Source organism: Maniola hyperantus, chromosome 1 (assembly GCF_902806685.2).
Source record: "Maniola hyperantus chromosome 1, iAphHyp1.2, whole genome shotgun sequence".
NCBI lineage: Eukaryota > Metazoa > Arthropoda > Insecta > Lepidoptera > Nymphalidae > Maniola > Maniola hyperantus.
In genome coordinates this window covers 18125898-18149423 of record NC_048536.1, presented here as the reverse complement: position 1 = coordinate 18149423, position 23526 = coordinate 18125898, and the positions used below count along the sequence as shown (strand labels likewise).

The 23526-nt window shown below is 36.9% G+C and overlaps 2 protein-coding genes, 1 long non-coding RNA gene and 2 other non-coding genes across 6 annotated transcripts in view; 2 read left to right on the top strand and 3 right to left on the bottom strand.

Moving 5' to 3' along the window:
• The window catches only part of side-II (sidestep II), a 667447-nt gene that overhangs the window by 559292 nt on the left and 84629 nt on the right, over positions 1 to 23526 (bottom strand). The gene's annotated exons all lie outside the window — the stretch shown is intronic.
• On the top strand, positions 3474 to 4593 carry LOC138402563 (uncharacterized). Of its 2 annotated transcripts, none has more exons than XR_011236930.1 (2): positions 3474 to 3766; positions 3973 to 4593. It is a non-coding gene; the product is annotated as an uncharacterized lncRNA (long non-coding RNA). The 2 variants fall into 2 exon arrangements; XR_011236929.1 differs by having other exon boundaries at positions 3474 to 3864.
• Positions 12345 to 12426, bottom strand: TRNAS-AGA (transfer RNA serine (anticodon AGA)). The gene has a single exon. It is a non-coding gene; the product is annotated as a tRNA-Ser (tRNA).
• On the bottom strand, positions 15176 to 16018 carry LOC138402702 (kallikrein-2-like). The gene has a single exon (XM_069500453.1). It carries the CDS (start codon positions 16016 to 16018, stop codon positions 15176 to 15178), a length of 843 nt encoding a protein of 280 aa, XP_069356554.1.
• Positions 19379 to 19460, top strand: TRNAS-AGA (transfer RNA serine (anticodon AGA)). The gene has a single exon. It is a non-coding gene; the product is annotated as a tRNA-Ser (tRNA).

The following is a 23526-nucleotide window of genomic DNA, read 5'->3' as shown; positions in this document are numbered from 1 at the left end:
TGCTGGAAGGCGTCCCACACTACGCTTACTTATACCTACGCTATAACTACCTATTATAATAAATAAAAAAGTACTATTTGTACGAAGCGTTGCGTACTTTATTTGTAAGACGGACAGACAGACAGACAGACAGATAGACGGACAGACAGACAGACGAACAGACGGACAGACGGACGGGCAGACGGACCGATGGACGGACCGACAGACGCATGGACGGACGGACGGACTGAAGGACGGACGGACGGACGGACGGACGGACGGACGGACGGACGGACGGACGGACAGACGGACGGACGGACAGACGGACCGACAGACAGACAGACAGAGGGTTCCGTTTTTTCCTTCTGAGGTACGGAACCCTAAAAATACAAAGAAATACCACCAGGTAGGTACCTACCTACCTATATTATTATACATATACAGGTACCTTTTTAGGGTTCCGTACTTTATAAGGAAAAAGGGGACCCTTAGGATCACTTCGTTGTCTGTCTGTCTGTCCGTCTCTCCGTCTGTGTCGTATCTGTCACACAAACCTATAGGATACTTCCCGTTGACCCAGAATCATGAAATTTAGTAGGTACGTAGGTCTTAGAGCACAAGTAAAGGAATAAATCCGAAAACCATAGATTTGTGATTACAACTTACAAAAAAAAATTAAAGTGTGTTAATGAAAAAATAATTAGTATTTTCAATTTTCAATGTATAATAAGTATACCAAGTGGGGTATTATATGAAAGGGCTTTACTTGTGTATTCTAAAACACATTTTTATTTATTTTTATGCATAATAGTTTTTGATTTATGGAGCAAAATGTCAAAAAAATACCTGAGTACGGAACCCTTGGTGCGCGAGCAATTCGCACTTGGCCGGTTTTTTTAAAATTAGATAAAATAAATAACTAAACAAAGTTACTTACCTATTGTACTAGGACCACACGAGTAGATATCCCTACTAGGACCTCAACAACAAAGTCAGGTCAATAAACCAATGAATAAAATTGGTGTCCAAATTTCAAATTCCAGAGGTCAATGTACAAAATGCAATAAGTATTTGAAGGACTTATTGACTCTGCTCTGCTCAATCTTCTACACATTTGCATAGCCACTGAATTATAAGAAGAATAAGCGAATAAAAATTAATTTTATAAAATCATTACGACTTTTGTTTTTGAAAACATAACAACAGTTGTCGTCATAGAAACCACAATATTACACGCGCAGCCGCGCGCCGCTGGGCTGGCCCTTCCCTCCGCCACCCGCGCGGTGTCTAATGTTTTGGGGTGAGAAGCATGATGATTTTAGCCGAAATCTAGCGCTTGAAAAGGGTTGAACAGTAGTTTGGGAAAAGTATTTTTGAGAAAAAACTACTGAATTTAGGTTTGCAAAGTAAAGTTATTTCAACTAATGAATAAATAAACTATGTCTAATGATAATTTTTTTAGAATTTTCCTATTCCTAATCTTATTTATTTACGCCCAAAGTTGACATAAATTTAGTGTTAAAATAGGAATCTTTTGAGGCTCGTAACTTTTAAATCAATATTTTTTTCAATGTTTTAGATATCATTGAACCTAGATAATGACGAGATAAATCGATATAATTCTTAGTTTTGTGCGTACAATATCGAATATTGTTGTATTTTCCCTCCTACGTTTGTATGAAGAAAGCACCGAACTGAGCTGCCTTAATGTAGATAACGGGTACATATACCACGATTAATTTGGCGTGTTTTATTTGTCGATATTTCAACCCAATTGGGTATTTGACTACATCAAAAATAAATTATATCTCAGTGATTATTAAATAGAGGGTCTTCCAAAATACGTAAAAACCACTTCTTTTGTTGGTTTTAAGTGTAATAAAATTTAAACATTTTAAATTATCGATTAAACTATAAAAGCAAGTCAAATGATTGTGACGTCACACACCGGTATTTCATAAAATCTCGCATACTAAGCGCGCGTTTTGACGTTTGATAATGAGTTATTAATTCCGCATTGAAATTAAATTAACTTCTTATTTATTTCATGTTGGTCAGCCTGTGTCAGTATACAGGGTGTAACCAAAACGCTGACAAAAATGATGACAGGTGATAGAACCTACTGATGATTACTGATAATATGATACCACAAAAAAAAACATGAAAAATACAAAAAACAATCTTATGTATTGTTAAAGTTCACAATAATATATTGCAAATAAAACATATAGACTGACGCTAGAGGTCAACGAACGTTGCGTAAGTAGGGCAGTCAAACTCAACGCCGCGTCGTAGGTGGGGCACTGACCCGAGTTTTGCGCGCTATACATTGCCATCTCGACCTGTCGCGTATACGTGCTTTCGAAACCATACCATATTATTTTAATTATTATAACTTAATTTCTCGTAATGCTCATACATTTAAAACTAGACTTTATTCCAGCACGTTAGTCGTTCATAAAATAGAGATGAGCACAGCATCCACCAAACCTCGTCGTATTCGTAAATTAGTGCGCGCAGTTAATTTGGACGCAAAACTCAAACAAAAGGCAGCCTCCAAAAGCACTCATTAAGTTGCCACTCAAATAATTGAGGTGGTACAGAGTACAGACATTGCCAGCGTTAGGGCACAGCGTACACCAAAAACACGAAGCGATAAATACGTTTGTGACTAGCGTAGGTATATATTTTCAGCTAGTATTGAAATCATGCAATATCTAAATAAATAAAAGGAAAAGTTAACTGACTGACTTACTGACCGCGACCTGTGGGTGAGCTCATTCTTATACTTCACCTCTTCTGGTCATCGTGTATACTCTAACCATTTACATTGATAAATCACCCACTGCGCAGGTATAAGGTGAAAGGTTTTTTAACGAGACGCCAAATATTCAAGACGTTCAGAATTCAAATTTAAAATTCTTACAATAAAAACAGCATTTTCATAATTCAATGAACTTCATTATATTATTGTGTACTCAATAAAGCTGAAACGGATTATGTTTAATTTAACTAGGTACCTAAATAAAAATAAAAATAAATTATTTAATTTAATAAAAATAAAAGTTTCTGCGGGTCACTTAACAATTTAGTAAATAATAATAATAGTAAAGATTGTAAGGACGAACCGCGTTTCTGAACGTTTTATTATATTATGGTATTTTTAATAGGAAGAAAAAATTAAGTAGGTATTCAACCATAGACCACAGTTCGTCACGTTCGAATTTACAACCCGTGCTTTGCGCGCTAGCGAGCAGAATTACCACTTTCCACTCAGATTTCAAAGGGCAAAAGGATTGTTTCCGAGCGAGTGAGATGAAAACTATATTTTTGTGCAGCATCGCATTGAGTGCAGCAATACGCCAAGCCCCGGTATTCTCATAAGCGAGGATGCACACATATTATACTTAGCAGCACAATATTTTGCACCGAGATACGTGCTAAACTAATATGAAGTGTTCCTACCTAAGTATTCCGAAACTCTCTCTGCAGGCCTAGCATGGGCCGGGAAATTTTCTCCCCGAGGAAAGGATAAAATTTTTATCCCCTCCGATAGTTATTTCCACTCTCCGAGCATGGGCACAGGGTTGGATATAATTATCCCCGGTGATAAGGCGGGGAAAGACTAGTCCTCGGTTAATGTCAAAGTGTTATTATTTTTTATCTGTGCTTTTGATTTTGCTCGTTTTCGTTACTCGTAACTCGTCTGTGGCTGCTTTTTATTTTAAAAGAGCTAGAAGCCGGAGCCGTAAAATAGTTTAAAAAACATTCACAGAAGATTATGCACGTAAGTATTGTTATTGTTTGTGTTTACCTAACCTAACTCCACTTTTGAATTATCCAAATTAAAAAATAATCGAATAGTTGAAATTCCTAGCTATCACAGTAAGTATCACAAAGACAATTTGTGTTAGTCAGTACACAAAATTGAAGTGATAATATATTGATATTGTTAGCGACAAAGAAATGCATAAATTGTTGTTTTATTTGCAGACATGGAAATATGTACTTGAAGAAGGGCACTGGCCACTGACTGACAAGTATGATGAGGCAGCTCGGGATGTAGGACCACCGGGAAATGTCTCAATAGTGCCGTCGGTCACATATATGAGCACATAAGTGTTCAATATTAATTATCACTGTTGGGCATAAATGCTCAACAGGAATTGGACCTGAAGACTCCATAATGGGCCAGCCAGAGAGATGCGTGTATTAATTTAGTTCTATTAAATGTGTGTCTTGTATAACAAACTCAAAATAACTTTAGGTACCTACCTATTGGAATAGGTAAGTTAGGTACACATCTTATCAACATAAAATATTTTCATTATTGTTTGAGATGATGATAAAACTAACAGTTTAGCACACTGCACTGAGAAGAGTTCAATATCACTTAAAATTGGTTAAGCTGGTATGGTTTGAGCTATTAAACTAACCTAATTTCTTTATAAGCATGTCAAGCCAATGTTTTTTATCTTATGGCAGGAAATCTTTGAAGTGTCGGTGGTGGACTATGGTGAGACTGTCGTTTAACCCACTTTGTACACAGTGGGTACTTTATAAAACCAATAGCCCCGAGTAGTTTTCCTATAAATGCCAATAAATAAATAAAAAGTAAGTAGAGGATATGTACATTTTTGTAATTTGTAAATAGTTATGAATATAGGAAGTTATTCTATGGCAGTGTGGTTTGATTGAACATTAAACTTGTTACTTCCTTTTCTTAAGGATAATAGCACTACTTTTAGATCTGTTAAGTTAACATCAGAGATTTGTGTACATCCAAATAAGCATTGTTTTAATTGGTATTCCTAATATTATGCCTAAGAGTTTGTGTTTGTTACTCAATCACACAGAAAGAGTACTTAAAGCAAAATTATTTTTTGAAGAAACTTATTTTTTGTTATAGCAGCAATAGAAATAAGTACAAAATTTCAACTTTAACCTGTTACGTTTCAGGAGACAGACAGATGTAGAGCTGAGACTGTAATAGGGTCCCATTGGTACCCTACAGAACCCTAGTAGTAGTAGTAGATATAAGGATGGGTTTGCACAAGGTGGTTTTAGGTAATAGGTACTTAAAGAAATATATTTTAATGCAAATATGTATTTATTATTCCATCCCTTTTTCCCTTTTATTGTCGGGCAACAGTTAGCAGTCTGGTTTGATCCATAGATATGTGAGATTTCTTTATTTGTTACATTTTCTAGTCTGTCCTTTGGTTGTTCCATTGGAATTCTGAAACATACAATTTATACATTAATGATTTTCAATAATAATAAATTAAGAGTAAGAGGATATACTGAAATGGTCTATAAAGTATAATAGGCTAACATATTTACTCTTACAAAACACTTATGATGAACCATTATAATTTGTAAAGTGTTATTGTGTTTGTGTATCATTATGTATTTAACTATGATATAGGTGTGTATTTTAATTTAAGAATTGTTTTGTTAAATTAGACTCCTGCCTATTTTGTTCAAATAAATGATTTTATTATAATGAGTCATTGTGTTATTTTATATTTCCAATAATCCATACTAATATTATAAATGCGAAAGTGTGTCTGCCTGTCTGTCTGCTAGCTTTTCACAGCCCAACAGTCTAACCGATTTAGATGAAATTTAGTACCTACAGAGTTAGCTTACATCCCGAGGATGGACACCGGCTACTTTTTATTCTGGAAAATCAAATAGTTCTCACAGGATTTTCAAAACCTAAATCCACACAGATGAAGTCGCGGGCAATAGTCATCCCATGACCTTGACTTGTATCTCACTGGTAACTACCATCTGCCAAGAGTCTTATAGATGTGAGGACGTAGAATAAATAGATAATAGCCGCATGTAGGACCTATTTGTAGGTACCTACTACCTACCTAAGTAGGTACCTATTCGTTTGCACAAGATGGTTTTAGGTAATAGGTAAGTACTTAGGTACTTACTTTTATGAATCCATCCATCGAATTAATCGGCTTTAGTGCTTCATTAAGCTGCTCGCACAAGTACAGCACATAATATTTGTCCATCCGAAACAAGTGTCGGAACTCAGCGTCGGGAAATTCAAAGGGATTACTTCCATCACTAATTACGTGCTCATGTTATTTTCGTTCTAAATTCTCTATTTCAAACTAATAAAAAAAGCGCGAGACATGTTTTTTGATCTTTTAATAATTGAGTTAAAGTTCTATGAGCATTATACCCACCTCAAATCTCGAGGATAAAATTATCCCTCTCAAATGTCAAAAAAGGACAGTTTATCTTCTTTTATTTGGCCCCATGCTATAGACGGTGGATAAATAGTCCCCCGAGTCCCCGTGAAATGTCAAACGGGGATAAACTTCTCCTCTCCCCTGTTGCCGTGCTCTGAGGGGTGGAGAAGTTAATGTTATCTCCTGTGCAGTGGATAAAATCGGGGGATATAATTTTTATCTTCGGCCCATGCTAGCCGTGCAGAAAGGATAACTTTTGTACGAGAGTCTTGAGCGAGCGGAATTACTCTCCAAAGTTAACTTGAAAGTGTGGATTAAAATATTTCCGAAAAATTTTAGCAAGTTTAGCTACTAAAATGTTTCACAAGAGTTATTTTTGGAAACAAACTATCATACCCTGGCTTCATACGGGTGGATTTAACTAAATATATAAAAGGAAAAGGTGACTGACTGACTGACTGATCTATCAACACACAGGTCAAACTACTGGATGGATCGGGCTGAAATTTGGCATCCAGATAACTATCTTAGACTTAGACTTAGGCATCCGCTAAGAAAGGATTTTTGAAAACTTGACCCCTATAAAATAAGGGTTTGAAATTTTTGCAGTCCACGTGGACGATGTGGCGGGCATAAGCTAGTTTATCTACGCACTACGGACCAACGCATTTTCGCAAAAAGGGTAGATTTTACTGAAAAAAATGCTTTCTGTAGGTTTATGCAGAATCGATCTTTTATTATATTGCATTTTAATTATTATTTAAAGTGTAGCTTAACTTTATTACCTAAACAAAATTCAATAAAACCCAATTACCAAGCTGTAGTGTAAACAGTAAATAGTGAAAATGAACGAACACACGGCGGTGCCCTAAACAAATGGAAGGCTTTATTTACCCAACTTATCTGCCCAATAACTGCCCGGACATACCGCTAAACTAAAACATAGGCTCTGACCACATCTGATGCGTATTCTATAAATAAATAAGGTATTTTGGATCAGCTTATTAAAACGATAATGAAATACAAGATTTATTTTGTTACTTTTTATAGTTTTTTACACACTTATACAATAACATTATCACAATAACACACACCTGAAATACAAGAAACGACATTAAAGTTTATACTTTAATTAGTTAAGCTGTTATCCTTATTAGTAAATTTTGACTCTCTTTATTAATTAATCTTTTCACGTAATCCCAAAATTCTAACCTCCCATCTTGTCAAAATCCTCGTCCCTTCAAAACACAGATTAATAATACAACTCGCTGACAAATGACAGTCCTGAATGACTAAGAAAATAGGAACGTATTTTCTTTACATATATTTTTTAAATTATTGGTCACAGAATATACAGTAGGTAAGTATATTAAAATAAACAGACCGCCATCCTCTAGAAACTTCTGAACTTAGAAATTATTCTGTACGCGTATAAAAGTTAGTGCGTTCTAAAGTTTCGAAAAAAATGTAAAAAAATGCTCATCATAATGATTCTAAAATATCCAATGAAATTCCAATTAAGGGGCATTCACGTTCGGGAGGTAACCTGAAAATCTTTTAGGTGTTATCGCACTTATAATTTATTATCTCTGACAGAAGTCACGTGATCTGTTGCGGCAACATCTTGTGTCGATTGTATAAATACGGGTGGTTGATGGTTTTGAAGCTAGTCTGCGTTCAGACGCAGACCCATTCGACTGTTTTTGTGTTTAGGTCGCCATTTTAATTGATTGGTTGTAATAGTAATTTTGTGCCCTGATCAGGTTAATGTTGTAGTTAGGTTAGTATAAAGAGTAAACCTCTCGGTAAGCCTCTACGCGCGTGATCAATATTTGCGCGCAATTTAACAAGAGAGGACATTCAAATAACCAATCGAAAAATAGCTTATAATGCCCTGCTTTTTCTGTCTGATTTTAAACTCACTTCTGGTATCCTTTTATAGGTGACTTTAGATTAATGTGGCGGTACCCTTAGAGTAAGCGAAGCCACTAAAATGGCGCATTCAAACAATCGCTTGTCAAAATGGTGCGCCGCGGCGCAAAACAAATGAATTGTATGTAAATGAACGAGTGATTAGTGAACGCCCGTGATCGAGTTATAGCGTAACGAGCCCGCGCTAGGGCTCCACGCAGACGGCCTGCAGTTCACACTATTGCATGCCGGCTGCATGCCGGCTGCATGCTGACTGCATGCGGACTGCACAGTCTGTCAGCAATTGTGATGCAGTTGTGTCAATTGCATGTAAATGAAAGAGTGATTAGTGAACGCCCGTGATCGAGTTATAGCGCGCTAAGGCTCCATGCAGACAGCCTGCAGTTTATACTATTGCATGCTGGCTACATGCCTAACCTACTAACTGTATGTCGGCTACACGCCGACTGCATGCGGACTGCGCAGTCAGCTAGCAATTGTGATGCAATTGTGTCAAATGCGAGTGATTATTGAACGCCTGTGATCGAGTTATGCTAAGAGTCTACACAGACGGTCTGCAGCTCACACTGTGTGCCCCTACTGCATGCCAACTGCACGCCGACTACATGCGGACTGCGCAGTCGGTCATAGAGAAACTCTCTCTATCGCCCGTTGGTCACTTTGAGCTTTTTTATGAGGTCCATAGTAATCGACAATGTCTCGGATCACTGGCAACACATACTTTACTAAGCAGTAAGTAAGCTGTGATAGCCTAGTGGTTAGGACGTCTGCCTTCTAATCGGAGGTCGGGGGTTCGATCCCGGGCACGCACCTCTAACTTTTCGGAGTTATGTGCGTTTTTATTAATTAAATATCACTTGCTTTAACGGTGAAGGAAAACATCGTAAGGAAACCTGCATGCCTGAGAGTTCACCATAATATTCTCAAAAGTGTGTGAAGTCTACCAATCCGCACATGGCCAGCGTGGTAGACTATGGCCAAACCCCTTCTCACTCTGAAAGGAGACCCGTGCTCTGAAGTGAGCCGGTGATGGGTTGATCATGATGACATTCCCATAAATTGATAAATGAATGAATAATTAGCGAACATCAGTGATCAAATGATTCTATAACGAGATATTGTCACTGATTGAGCAAAGAGCAACCGCCGAGTTTCTTGCTGGTTCTTCTCGGTAGGAAAGGCATTCCGAACCATTGGTAGATGCATCCGACTATTCGAAAGTACTTTTAAAAGTTTATTCGCATCAAAAAGATTTTTATTTTATTTTATTTTTTATTGTAACAGACTTGCGCGCCAGACATGTAGTTACAGAATAATCAGTTCACTGGTATTGTGGCCCGTCGTGTAGGTGCTCTAATAGAGCAGTATGCAAATGCCGTTAGTAATTTTTATTTCGCCTCTAAATATGTTTTACTAGCAACCTACAACTTCGCTCAACGGGAGGGTTACCCTGTAGGTTTTTTGACAGATATGACAGACAGACAGACAACGAAGTGATCCTATAAGGGTTCCTTTTTCCTTTTGAGTTACGGAGCCCTAGTAAATGTTCCCCCCATTTCAGGTTTTATATTTAGACTAGCAGACCCGCCCCGGCTTCGCTCGGGTGGAATTTAGAAAATCGAGGTGGGGATGAATTTCCGAAAATCCTGGAACACGTATTTCTTCATTAGTGACCGAAAACCCAAATACCAATTGTCATGCAAATAACTTGAAAAATGACGGACTTTCATACAAATTTTCATCCCCTATTTAACCCACTTAGGGGTGGAGTTTCGAAAAATCCTTTCTTAGTGGATACCTACCCTTTACAAGGAACACACCCTCAAAATTTCATGTCTCTAGGACCAGTGGTTTAGGCTGTGTATTGATATATATGTCAGTCAGTCAGTCAGTCAGGACTTTGAATTTTATATATTATATAGATAGATCAGCCCCCGAATTGTGTAAGAATAACCATTTTACTGTAACATATTTTCACAGCCAATCAAAGGGCAGAATTTCTTGACGTTTCGTTATTCTTACTCAATCGGGGGGCTGGACCCCGCACATAGTTGCGTGTCATGGCTAGTCATATTGTATCGATGGTATTAATTAATAGAATACAGTGGTTGGACTCTCGCACTGATTAATACCGAGCCTGCCGCTTGATTACTAGCTCGGTGCAATTACCATCGGCTAATTTAATACGCAGCCCGCAATCAAACTGTGATTTAAACTAAATTCAAAATGTATAGTATCAGCCGGTCATGTTCCCACCGCTGGGCAAAGGCCGGATTCTGAGTTTAACCCAACAACTAGGCTGGTTTCCGCACTTAAATCACAAATTATAAATTATACAGGGTGTAAGCAGAACGCTGGCGAAAACGAAGACAGGTGATATTACTGATGATTACTGATATGATACCACAAAAAAACCGCGATTTTTTTTTAAATCCTATTATTTTGTAAAAGTTTTATCATCATCAGCATAATGAACCCATCACTGGCTCACTACAGAGCACGGGTCTCCTCTCAGAGTGAGAAGGGTTTTGGCAATAGTCTATCACGCTGGCCATGTGCGGATTGGTAGACATAAGCAAGCAAGTAAAACATCTGACTGACGCTAGAGGTCAACGAACGTTGCATAAGTAGGCCACTCGGAGTCAATGCCGCGTCGTAGGCGGGGCATTGACCCGAGTTTTACACGCTATACATTGCGGGTTTTAAAAATACTAAATCATTAAAACTACAAAATGAGGCAAATGGTTATTGGTATGTGATTGTGTTTAGGTGGGAGGCTTCGGCCGTGGCTAGTTACCACCCTATCGGCAAAGCCGTGCCGCGAAGCGATTTAGCGTTCCGGTACGATGCCGTGTAGAAACCAAAGGGGTATGGGTTTAATAAAAACTGCCATACCCCTTCCAGGTTAGCCCGCTATCATCTTAGACTGCATCATCACTTACCAGCAGGTGAGATTGCAGTCAAGGGCTAACTTGTATCTGAATAAATAAATAAATAAATAAATAAAAATAGGTACCTACCTAGTATAACAATTACGAAAGTTTTTGCTAGTGTTCTGGTTACAGCCTGTATAATCGAAAGTCATGTAATATAAATGACGAAATGATGAAAGCCGGTGACGAAATGAGGAAAGTGCGAGTCGGACCCGCACACGAAGGGTTCTCTGTACCATCGTACAGGATACAACACTATTTATTTTTTAACTAGCATGTCCGCGACTTCGTTCGCGTGGATTTAGTTTTTTAATTTCCCGGGGGAACTCTTTGATTTTGCGGGATAAAAAGTCGCCTATGTCACTCTCCAGGTCTATATACCTATGCAAAAAATCACATCGATACGTTGCTACGTTGCAACGTGATTGAAGGACAAACCAACTAACCAACAAACCAACAAACCAACAAACTAACAAACAAACACACTTTCCCATTTGGGTACTGATTTATTTAAATTTGTATGGCGGCCATTTTGAAATTAGCCACCTTGGTTTTTATTATTTGTTGTTATAGCGGCAATAGAAATACTGAAATTTTCCACTCTCTACCTAATTGCGGTTCATGAGATATTGACCGCTGACAGACAGACGGACTGACAGCGGAAGCTTAATAGTCCCATTGGCAGCCTTTAGGTACGGAACCCCAAAAGCGTGGAAGAGGGGGTCATTAAAAGAGCATAATTACTGTTCAGAGAAATGGAAACTGATATTCAGACCATTATTTTATTATAATAATATTGACTTAGTGTTTTAGAGGTTTTTACTTAATATTGTACCTAGAAAAGGAAAAATAAATGAGAGATCCAAACTTTAAAATTACTAGTTAGAAACTTTACTTTTAAAATAGTTAAAATCTGTTTGTTTACTTATAATCATGATATTCGCAAAACACATTACGCAAAAACCATAGTAAAAATCGAGAAGAAAACTTCAAAAATTCACATAGGTATAAATTATTCATGGTTGGATTTAAAATATAATATAGCTCCGACTTCGACGAAGGTAAAGATATAGTTCCAAATAGGATCCAAGTTTACCCAAATTTTATATGGTCAAAGCCAACTCAAAGTACAGAAAGCTCAGAACTTTTAGTGGAATTGAGGATACAAGCCAGCAGATTTTTTTCTGAAAAATCGGTTTTTACCTCATTAACAAACTTAAATTTAAAACAACTTCGATAAAAGTAGCAAAATAAAAAATTAAGTAAGTCAGGTACAAAAGTAATCCGCAGTCGGTAGGATTCGAACCTACGCTCCCAGAGGGAATCTGATTTCTAGTCAGACGCCTTAACCGCTCGGCCACGACTGCCTGGTAACGTGCATGCAGTAATTAATTACTGTTCACGCTCAGCTATACACTCATACTGGGTTACTTTCACTTTGTATACAACTAAATAATCGTCCTACTTTTAATTTTAATTGGGACATTTTGCACAACATGTTTGTGATATTACATATCATTGTTTTAGGGTTCCGTACCCAACGGGTGCCAAATGCCAACGGGACCCTATTACTAAGCATTCGCTGTCCGTCCATCTGTCTCTCCATCCCATTAACCTTAATAGGAAGAGAGTTGAACTTTTCACAGCCAGTGTGTATTTTTATTGCCGCTATAACAACCTAAAAATAAACAAAAACAAAACGGCCGCAATGAAAAGTAAATAAATTATAAAGTAGGTACATAGTGTTATATCATGTACGATGGTACGGAACCCTTCATGTTTGAGTCAGACTCGTACTTGACAGGTTTTGATTATCTAATTATCTAGCTGATGCCTGCGACTTCGTCCGCGTGGATTTACATTTTTCAAAATCCCGCGGGAACTCTTTCATTTTCCTATGTGTTAATCTAGGGTATAATCTATCTCAATTTCAAATTTCATCTAAATCCGTTCACCCGTTTTTGCGTGATTGAGTAACAAACATCCAAACATCCACACTTAATCCTAATTCTATATCCGATATAGGATTAGGATATTGTACCAAAAATGTATGACCTTCTTCTGTCCACGACTTCGTCTGCGAAGTTACCTACGATTTCTAATTTCCCATAACTCTCATAATTATAACTTTATGATGCTAAGATCAAGTTAGCGTCACAGTTAGCTTTGTAAGCCAAAGCCAAACTGGAAGTAATATTGTAACGTATAATATTAAACGGACCCGCGTGACTTGACAAAACAAACGTGTAAATTACCACGCGCTGACTAGGCCACATCTCGGCGAAGCTATTCTCAACACCTGTATCCGACGTTGAGTTCGTCCTTAAGTTACGAGAAGTAAGATAGTATATTAGATATAACATTGTACATACTAGTTACTAGCAATAATGTAAACAATAAAGCATATTTATTTATTTATTATTATTTATTAAAGTTTTTATTGGATTTAAACTTATCACTCAGCTGCGATATTACCTATAAGCAACACGAATTACCTAAATTAATTACATACATTTAAATCCTTTTGAACAGATAAAAAGAAAAATCCTAACTTACTGACTGACTGATCGACGCCCAGCCCAAACCTTTAGAACTATAAAACTAAAAAATATCAAAGTGGTTCCTTTTATACTGTAAACAAGGAATAAGACTGAATTTTTGGGAAAGCTACGGGTGGACGGTAGTCTTAGTGTATTTGATTCATGTTTGAGTTTGAAACTACAAAGATTAGTAAAAAAAAAATCTTTTTTATTCGTATAAACTTTTACAAGTACTTACGAATAGTCGGATGCATCTACCACTGGTTTGGAATGCCTTTCAGTCAGATTTAGTACAGTCCGTTCACAGTTATTTTACTTCTGACGTTGTATTGGCATCATTGCTTTGTTTGCTTATTCCTTAGACCTTAGGGTTTATTATTGTGTGATTTGCAATGGTGCCAAATATAACGTCAGAGGTAAAATAACTGTGAACGGACTGTAGTTACTTTCGTCGCTGATATAGCGTTGAAAATGAGGTTGTACATGGAGGAGGTTTACAGACTAGAGCTACTGGTCGGCGGGAAACCGCGGCGTTAGCGTTACGCAACTTTCATTACTTACTAACTTCCTCAAACTACTTATCTGTTATTTTCTGACGACCTCTTTATTGCTCTCAAGGTTTTAGGAGGAGTCCAGGATATCGCCGCCTCAGCGGAAAGCTTCGGGAAGCTACGAGAGCTCGCGCACCTAACGCATAAGAAGCGGAACATCTTGACAGCGTGATCGGGGACAAGTATTGTTTGAGAGAGTCTTAAAAAGAGTTGGTTGAACCAAATGCACAGAATATTGAACTCACTTGAATGAATTTTGGTAATTTAATATTATTGCTCAAAACATTTTTGCAAATCGATTCTGGCAAGTAGTTTTAGAATAATCTAAATATATAAAAAGAAAAGGTGACTGACTGACTGACTGACTGACTGACTGAATGACTGATCTATCAACGCACAGCTCAAACTACTGGACGGATCGGGCTGAAATTTGGCATGCAGATAGCTATATGACGTAGGCATCCGCTAAGAAAGGATTTTTGAAAATTCAACTCCTAAGGGGGTGAAATAGTTGAAATTTGTGTAGTCCACGCGGACGAAGTCGCGAGCATAAGCTAGTCCTTCCATAATCCCTTTGAAATTTCAAATAATATACTGAGAAATATTTATATAGAGAAATATTTTACTCAGAATTTGATGGTCATTGGGTGAGGGTCCGTTAACTTGCAGACCACATGCATCATTCGTCAAATTCTTGAAAAGCTGGCAACGCATTGTCCTCTGGTGCTGCAAATGTTCATGGGCGGTGGTAATCAGGTAACCCGTCTGCTGGTTTGCTCACTATTTTTACTAAAAACATGAAAGGAAAAGTTAGTAAGTAAGTAATAATTTGCAGTCAAATAAAATATTACTTTGCAAGGATATTTGATAACTAGTCATAATTAGGGCTCACTGTTGCAAATTCACTCGCTGCACTAGGTAAAGGTAATTATTTTATTGAAGAACTTCAATGTTAAATGAAAAATGTTATTATCTGTAACGCTGTTGATTACAAATGAATGAATAAAAATTTAAAATTAATTCAGTCAATTCGATGTTTTATTAACAACAATATTTGATATCCAATCAAAGCTTCCGCTGACAGTTGCTATAACAGACGCTCCAGTACCAGTCGTAACATTTAAAGATGTAGAGTACTCGTTACAATCTCCTTCAGAAGCGGAGTTAACACCCACTATTCCTGAAGAGTGGACAACGGGACCACCTGAATCGCCTCCGCAGATTGTAGTTTGTATGCCGCATTGTGGCATAAGACATAACATATAAATTAACCTACTATTATGATCTTTAATGCAGTCATATAACATTCCCTTAAGTACTTGCAGAGGCTTTTGATACTCCGAAGCATTAGTTGATCCAAATCCAAGAGTATAAGCCTCATGACCAGTCAGGGATCTATAGTCAACTGGACTTAACTTTCCGTAACGATCTACCATGATGCCTTCACTCCGAAATAGACAAATATCATCCTTGAAAAAATTTTCAAATTGTTGTACTACATCATCGTCGTGATAAATTTCTTGAAAGTTTGGATGAATTTTGGCTTCAAGAATGGGTCTTGTTTCTCCCAGATATTTTGGAAAATAGCTGTTATATCTTGCAACCAGTTGTTTATTTTTGTTGTTAAAGTCAGCTTCTTCGACGCAGTGTGCTGCAGACAGGATCCAAGATGGAGTAAGGGCGGCACCTGTACACCGTTGCCAAATTGTTCTCTCCGTCTTTCTATTAAAAAAATAAGTGATATGCTCCTCAATTCGGACTACATAAGGAAATTCCCCTCTAGCAGCGTCTCTGCCTCCGTATATACGCAATGAAGTCTCACAATGTAGACTGAAATATATTAAAAGAAGCACAAATAGCAGACACATTTTGGAAATAATATGCTGTATTTTATGTACTTAAGATAGCCAAAGTATTTTTTTAAATAATTAATGTTTTGATATGGCGATATAAAATAATATTATTTATTAAAATGGGCTAAAAATAAATTCCCCGTTTATGAATAAAAATGAAATTGGATACTACTTATCGGTTATTTTACTATGAGGCAATATTTATTATCCCAATAATATTTTATGGTGATGTGATTTTTAATATTATTTATTATCGATGTACCTACATACATATTTGAATTATTTATATCGGTACCTTCGAGTTTGTTATGTTTAAAAATCTGTTAAAGGTAACTGAATTCCTAGAGCAGAGTGGGATTGGTATGATGGGATTTGGAACAACTAAACCCCCTCGATGGCATGTTAAGAAGCTTCAGGATCATCGACTGACTCGTGTAACGAGCATATCATTATTATTGTGTGTATTATAGTGAAGGAAAAGAATAAAAAATGTTTCTCCCAGTCTTACAGTTCGTGGCCACCACTTTACCCGCATCAATCCCACATGCAGCCTGAGTCAGTCAAAAATATATTATTATCTATGATTGATTTATGTTTTGATTTATTTCTCATATTCAGCTGAAATAAAATTTAATAACACCGTATAATGTAGTTTGCAAAAGGTAATAATAATTATGACTACTAGTCAAATCAGTGACTTTTTATCAAATTTCAAACGCTCGCTTAGTGAGGAAGCTACAGCCTGACCAGAAATGTAAATTAATAATTTGCAGTCAAATAAAATATTACTTTGCAAGGATATTTGATAACTAGTCATAATTAGGGCTTAGTGTTGCAAATTCACTCGCTGCACTAGCTAGAGGTGATTATACTATTGAAGGACTTTAATATCAAATGAAAAATTTTATTATCTGTAACGCTGTTGATTCCAAATAAATGAATAAAAATTAAAAATTAATTCAGTCAATTAGATGTTTTATTAACAACAATATTTGATATCCAATCAAAACTTCCGCTGATCGTTGCTAAAATAGCCGCGTCAGTACCGGTCGGAAGATTTAAAGATGTAGAGTACTCGTTACAATCTCCTTTAACAGCGGAGTTAACACCCACTATTCCTGAAGAGTGGACAACGGGACCACCTGAATCGCCTCCGCAGATAGTGGTTTGTATGCCGCATTGTGGCATAAGACACAACCTATAAATATAACTCATATCCTCTTTAGTACAGTCATATAACATTCCCTTAAGTACTTGCAGAGGCTTGCTATACTCCGAAGCATTAGTTTTTCCAAATCCAAAAGTATAAGCCTCATGACCAATTAGGGATCTATAGTCAACTATACTTAACTTTCCGTAATGATCTACCACGATACCTTCGCTCCGAAGTAAGCATAGATCATTCCTGAGTGTATGTTCAGTAATGCGCTCTAAATTTTCATAGTATGATGTATACGTGGGATATATTTTGGCTTCGAAAATAGTTCTTATTTTTCCCCAATATTTTGGAAAATAGCTGTTATATCTTACAGCCAGTTTTTTATTTTTGTTGTTAAAGTCAGCTTCTTCGACGCAGTGTGCTGCAGACAGGATCCAAGATGGAGTGAGGGCAGCACCTGTACACCGTTGCAAAATTGTTCTCTCTGTCTTTCCATTAAAAAAAAGAGTAGTATGCTCCTCAATTCGGACTACATAAGGAAATTCACCTCTAACAGCGTCTCGGCCTCCGTATATACGCAATGAAGTCTCACATTGTGGAGTAAAATAATTTATAAGTAGCACAAATAGCAGACACATTTTGGAAATATTATAGTATCTTTGTAACCACTAGTGAGCGCCAGAATTTTTATTTTATGTAAAATAAGTTTGAAGAATTTGTAAAAAATATGTTGTAGTACTAAGTCTATCTATATTATATACCTATGGTTGGTTACCTGTAACTAAATAGCTTTGGAAACTGTAAAATGTTGTAAATAATAAAACGGTACGAATCTATTGAATTTATTAAATAAAATTGAAAAGTTATCGTTTATTTTTATTTGTAGCACAATTTAGGTTAGCTATATTTTATGGTGATTGTGATTTTTATTCCTTTTTATCGACTAGAACATGCCTACATGATTTACTTTAGTATCAAATCTGTTTCAATAATATTTATACAGATTTTTTGTTTATTTTGAGTTTAACACAGAGCATTTCTAGCGTGATAAAATAGTCATGTACCTTTGTACGTAAACACACACTAGATACTTTTATCGTTCATATAATATTAAGTATATTATAGTAAATTACTACGCTAAAAAAGCTGTCATAAGACATCAATGTCCTCCTCTAACCTTTCGAAGTAATATTCGTCAAGCAATCAAACTTTAACTTCAAAGCACTTGCTTTAACGGTGAAGGAAAACATCGTGAGGAAACCTACATGCCTGAGAGTTTCCCATAATGTTTTTAAAGGTGTGTCGAATCTACCAATCTGCACTGGCCCAGTGTTGTGGACTATGGCCTAAAGCCTTCTTATTCTGAGAGGAGACCTATGCTCAGAAGTGGGCTGGCGGCGATGGGTTGATCATGATGACTACGCTAATATCGTTTACGTATTTAGTTGCCTCACAGCTATCTCGATGTTATAAATTACTAGCTGATGCACACGACTTCGTTCAAATGGATTGAGGTTCTTGTAAACCCCGTGGGAACTGTTTGATTTTCCGCGATAAAAATAATCCATTATCACTCTCCAGGTCTTTGACTATACTCATGCACAAAATCTCGTCGACGCGTTGCTCCGTTGTGACGTTGATTGAAAGGCAAACCAACCGACATACCAACAAACCAACAAACAAACACACTTTCGCATTTATAAAATGGTATGATATGGTAGGTATGGGTAGTGATAGAAATACCTATCTATAAGCGAATGAGATGAAGAATATTATAACACTAGCTGTCGCCCGCGACTTCGTCCGCGTGGATTTAGGTTTTTTAATAATCCCACGGGAACTCTTTGGTTTTCCGGGTCAAAAAGTAGCCTATGTCACTCTCCAGGTCTTTGACTATACTCATGCACAAAATCAAGTCAATCCGTTCCTCCGTTGCGACGTGATTGAAGGACAAACCAACAAACCAATAAACCAACAAACCAACTTACAAACACACTTTCGCATTTATAATAAGGGTACTGATTTTATGACCAAACTTTATGATAAATATTAATAAAAGAATTAAATAAAAATATTGTCAAAAGCTTGCTTGTATCACATATCTATATGTTATGCAAAATGTCGCAATTATTCAGTTGTATACAAAGTGAAAGTAACTCACCATGAGTGTATAGCTGAGCGTGAACAGTAATTAATTACTGCATGCACGTTACCAGGCAGTCGTGGCCGAGCGGTTAAGGCGTCTGACTAGAAATCAGATTCCCTCTGGGAGCGTAGGTTCGAATCCTACCGACTGCGGATTACTTTTGTTTTATTAATAAACATTATTACGTAATTAATATATAATATTATTTTCTTTAGTTTTCTTCTTCATTAAAATATATCATCATCGATAGTAAATAATCCTCTAAGAGGGTGAAATAGGGGTTTGAAATTTGTGTAGTCCACGCGGACGAAGTCGCAAGCATAAGCTAGTTTTTTTTTTTATTTATTAATTATAGGCAAACGCTTGACCACAATCACACCTGATGGAAAGTGATGATGCGGCCTAAGATGGGACGCGTTTACCTAGAAGATGCCTATTCACTCTTGTTTTAAAGATACCCGGGTTGTAATTGTTAGGAAACACAGATCGTGGAAGAGTATTCCAAACCTCAGCCATGCGTATGAGGAATGATGACGCAAAACGTTTCGTGCGTGTAGATGGGATGTAGTATTCTATAAAATATGAGTTTAGAGAGAAAAAAAAAAAAAAAAAATATTATCATTATGTCAGACATCAAAGCTACACTAACAGATTCCCGGGTCGAGCCACAATCCAGGTCCGGATATACAACTACCGGCGTCGCCCGGTTGTACCGGATAATTGGCTTACCGGTTCTCTAGGTGAGCCGCCTTTGAAACTGTCCTTTGTAGGTAATTCCTTATTATGGAATACTGTTAGAGTATCTAACTATTTGCAACTGTTTTGAGTACCTCAATTTTGACTTTCCCATCTACATCTAGTACGCGACAGATCAAGATGGCAATCGGGGTCCGTAGGAGGCGAGGGGACGCCCCGCACACCCGCACGTCACCCGCGCTATCCCGCACCGGGTAAGTGCGGGAGCGGGGGTTTCAGCGTACGTCATTATTTTTATCCTAGTCTAAATATATAAAAGGAAAAGGTGACTGACTAACTGACTGACTGACTGACTTACTGACTGACTGACTGACTGATCTATCAACGCACAGCTCAAACTACTGGACGGATCGGGCTGAAATTTGGCATACAGATAGCTATTATGACGTAGGCATCCTCTAAGAAAGGATTTTTGAAAATTCAACTCCTAAGGGGGTGAAATAGGGTTTTGAAATTTTGTAGTCCACGCGGACGAAGTCGCGAGCATAAGCTAGTTTATAATAAAGTAATACTATTTATCAAATTCAAAAGTAGGAAAATACCCAATTATATAAAGTTAAATTAGTACCTACACAACAGTTAAATTTTAATTCAAACTTAAATCAAATCAAATCAAATCAAATCAAATATTCTTCATTGCACATGTGGGTATGTATGTATATACAGATGTTAAAGTTATTAAAGTTTCACCACAAATAGCCATATTATGGCATGCAAAAAATAAAAACTAAAACCAACTTACTGACTTAAACTACAATTGAATTATCTATTATTACTTATCTTTATACAGTTAATAATTATATTTTATACATATCTACTAGATATAACAATATAATACAATACTATTTAATTTAAAGACTGCTAATAAAAAAATGCTACAACTTATTATAAATTTGTGTCTGTTAAATACTCTTTAATGGAATAGTATCTTTTATGTAGTAAAAATTCTTTAATTTTATATTTAAAAGTTTTAATGTTTAGATTTCGGTCAGCCAATGATGCTGGTAGTTTATTGTACAACTGAGGTGCCATATTAAAGATACTATTACCAAAAAGTGCTGTTGTATGTTGCATAGGACACAGTTTATTCTGTCTACGCTCATTCTCAGAATATCTAAACAATTTAACATTTGTTTTAATGAATACAAGTACTTCATAAATGTATAAACTTGGACATGTAAGTAACTTAAAGTGTGACATGTAGCTAACATCGTATGTAACAACCCTGCAAACAGCTCATCACGGGGAAACTTGTAAAGAACTCTGTGAACTCGGTTCAAGTAGCACAGACAACTTTTGTTGAAGTTCCGTTGAACTAAGATAGAGTTTTCTGAAATTCTAAAAATCCCACCCGAGCAAAGACGTGGCAGATCAGCTAGTTTCTCTATCATCATCATCATCATGATCAACCCATCGCCGGCTCACTACAGAGGTCTCCTCTCAGAGTGAGAAGGGTTTTGGCCATAGTCTACCACGCTGGCCATGTGCGATTTGGTCGACTTCACACACCTTTGAGAACATTATGGAGAACTCTCAGGCATGCAGATTTCCTCACGATGTTTTTCCTTCACCGTTAAAGCAAGTGATATTTAATTACTTAAAACGCACATAACTTCGAAAAGTTAGAGGTGCGTGCCCGGGATCGAACCCCCGACCTCCGATTAGAAGTCGGACGTCCTACCCGCTAGGCTATCACAGCTTTTCTCTATACTTAATGCCTAATCAAAATTTAGAAACTTCAAGAATAGAGGTTTTCCCCCAGTAACTTTATGTACAAACTAATTAATTTTAGGTCTAGAGCAGAGTAATCTAAGTACTAGGGCTTAGAACTAAAAGGCCGATGGATGCCGCCCCGAACATAACTCCCGCCCTAATCTTAAACCGCCCGCCCCCAACTAAAACACTACAACAATAAATACAATACAATACTAAATTAAGGATGTCACTCAGTGTTGGGCCATGAAACTAGCGATTCAAACTAATTTGTAATTTATGTAAAACTAGCTGATGCCCGCGACTTCGTTCGCGTGGATTTAGGATTTTAAAAATCCCGTGAGAACTCGTTGATTTTCCGGGATAAAAAGTAGCCTATGTCACTCTCCAGGTCCTTTGACAACAAACCCATGCAAAAAATCACGTCAATCCGTTGCTCTGTTGCGACGTGATTGAAGGACAAACCAACAAACAAACACACTTTCGCATTTATAATAAAGGTACTGATTCAAAATAATGAGTGACTGAATGACTGACTTATATAATATACTATACCCAACCAAATTTCTGTTAGGTTGCTTAGGTTTCAACTCCCTGGAGGTCAGACGCATTTGCGACCAACTCAAAATTATGTGTCAAATTTTGCGAGGAGATGTTAATGCTCCAGAACTTCATGACCAACTGTGTCGCATACGTGTCCCTGAATCCAACAGTAATCTTCGTCCACGAAAAAATAAACTTTTCGTGGTCCCACATCATCGCACTGTTGCTAGATCTATGTCACCTATACCCCGTTCATTAGCATCATTCAACGCGCTTTTGGACAATAATGCTCAATGGAACCCATTTAATGATGGGTCTATAATACTGGTTCGGGAGTTACTGAAGTACGCTGAGAGCATTGCATGAATGTGTCATTCAATGTTCTCAGCGTACATATTCAAAATTCTTTGATCTTTTATCGTTTTGTATTTTATGTCTTTTTTCTTGTACCTTTATTTGTATTTAAATTTATTATTAATCATCTAGTTAGTGTAAGGCGACACCGCCGTTCTAATTAGATATAAAATAAATAAATAAAATAAAAATAAAATAAATATATCAACGCACAGCCTAAACCACTGGTCTTAGGGACATGAAATTTGGTGGGTATATTTTTTGAAAAGTGTAGGTATCCATTAATAAAGGATTTTTTGAAAATCCTCTCCCAAAGTGGGTTAAATGGGAGTTTGAAAGGTGAGTGAACTGTGAAGTCTACCAATCCGTACTTGGTCTTCGTAGCGGATTATGGGCTAAACCCGTCTCGTTCTGAGAGGAGACCTGTGCGCTAAATATAAGATTTTACGTCTCACCAAACGTTGCTAGAATTTGAGAGTCAAAACACAATAAAGCATGTATTCGAGCTTTGTCTGGAGCGCATTTCTTAGATAGCTGTAGACCATTATTCAGGAAACATAAGATTCTCCCACTACCAAGTTTATATATCTTCCAAATGGTTATATTTGCAAAAAAACACAGTGACATATTCCCTGTCTATAACAATAACGCGAATTTAAGAACTTACCGAAAAAATAAAATTTGCATACCTTCACAAAAACTAACGGTATACTCAAAGAGTGCGTACTGTATGGCAATCGCATTATTCAATAAATTACCTGACGATCTAAGAGAGAAGCCTTTGACAGTGTTTAAAAATAGACTTTACAAAATATTAATACATAAGAATTACTACGACATTAAGGACTATGT

What these genes read in the sequence shown, in the direction of transcription:
- LOC138402702 (XM_069500453.1), bottom strand. Translation starts at nt 16,018, where the DNA reads ATGTGTCTGCTATTTGTGCTTCTTTTAATATATTTCAGTCTACATTGT.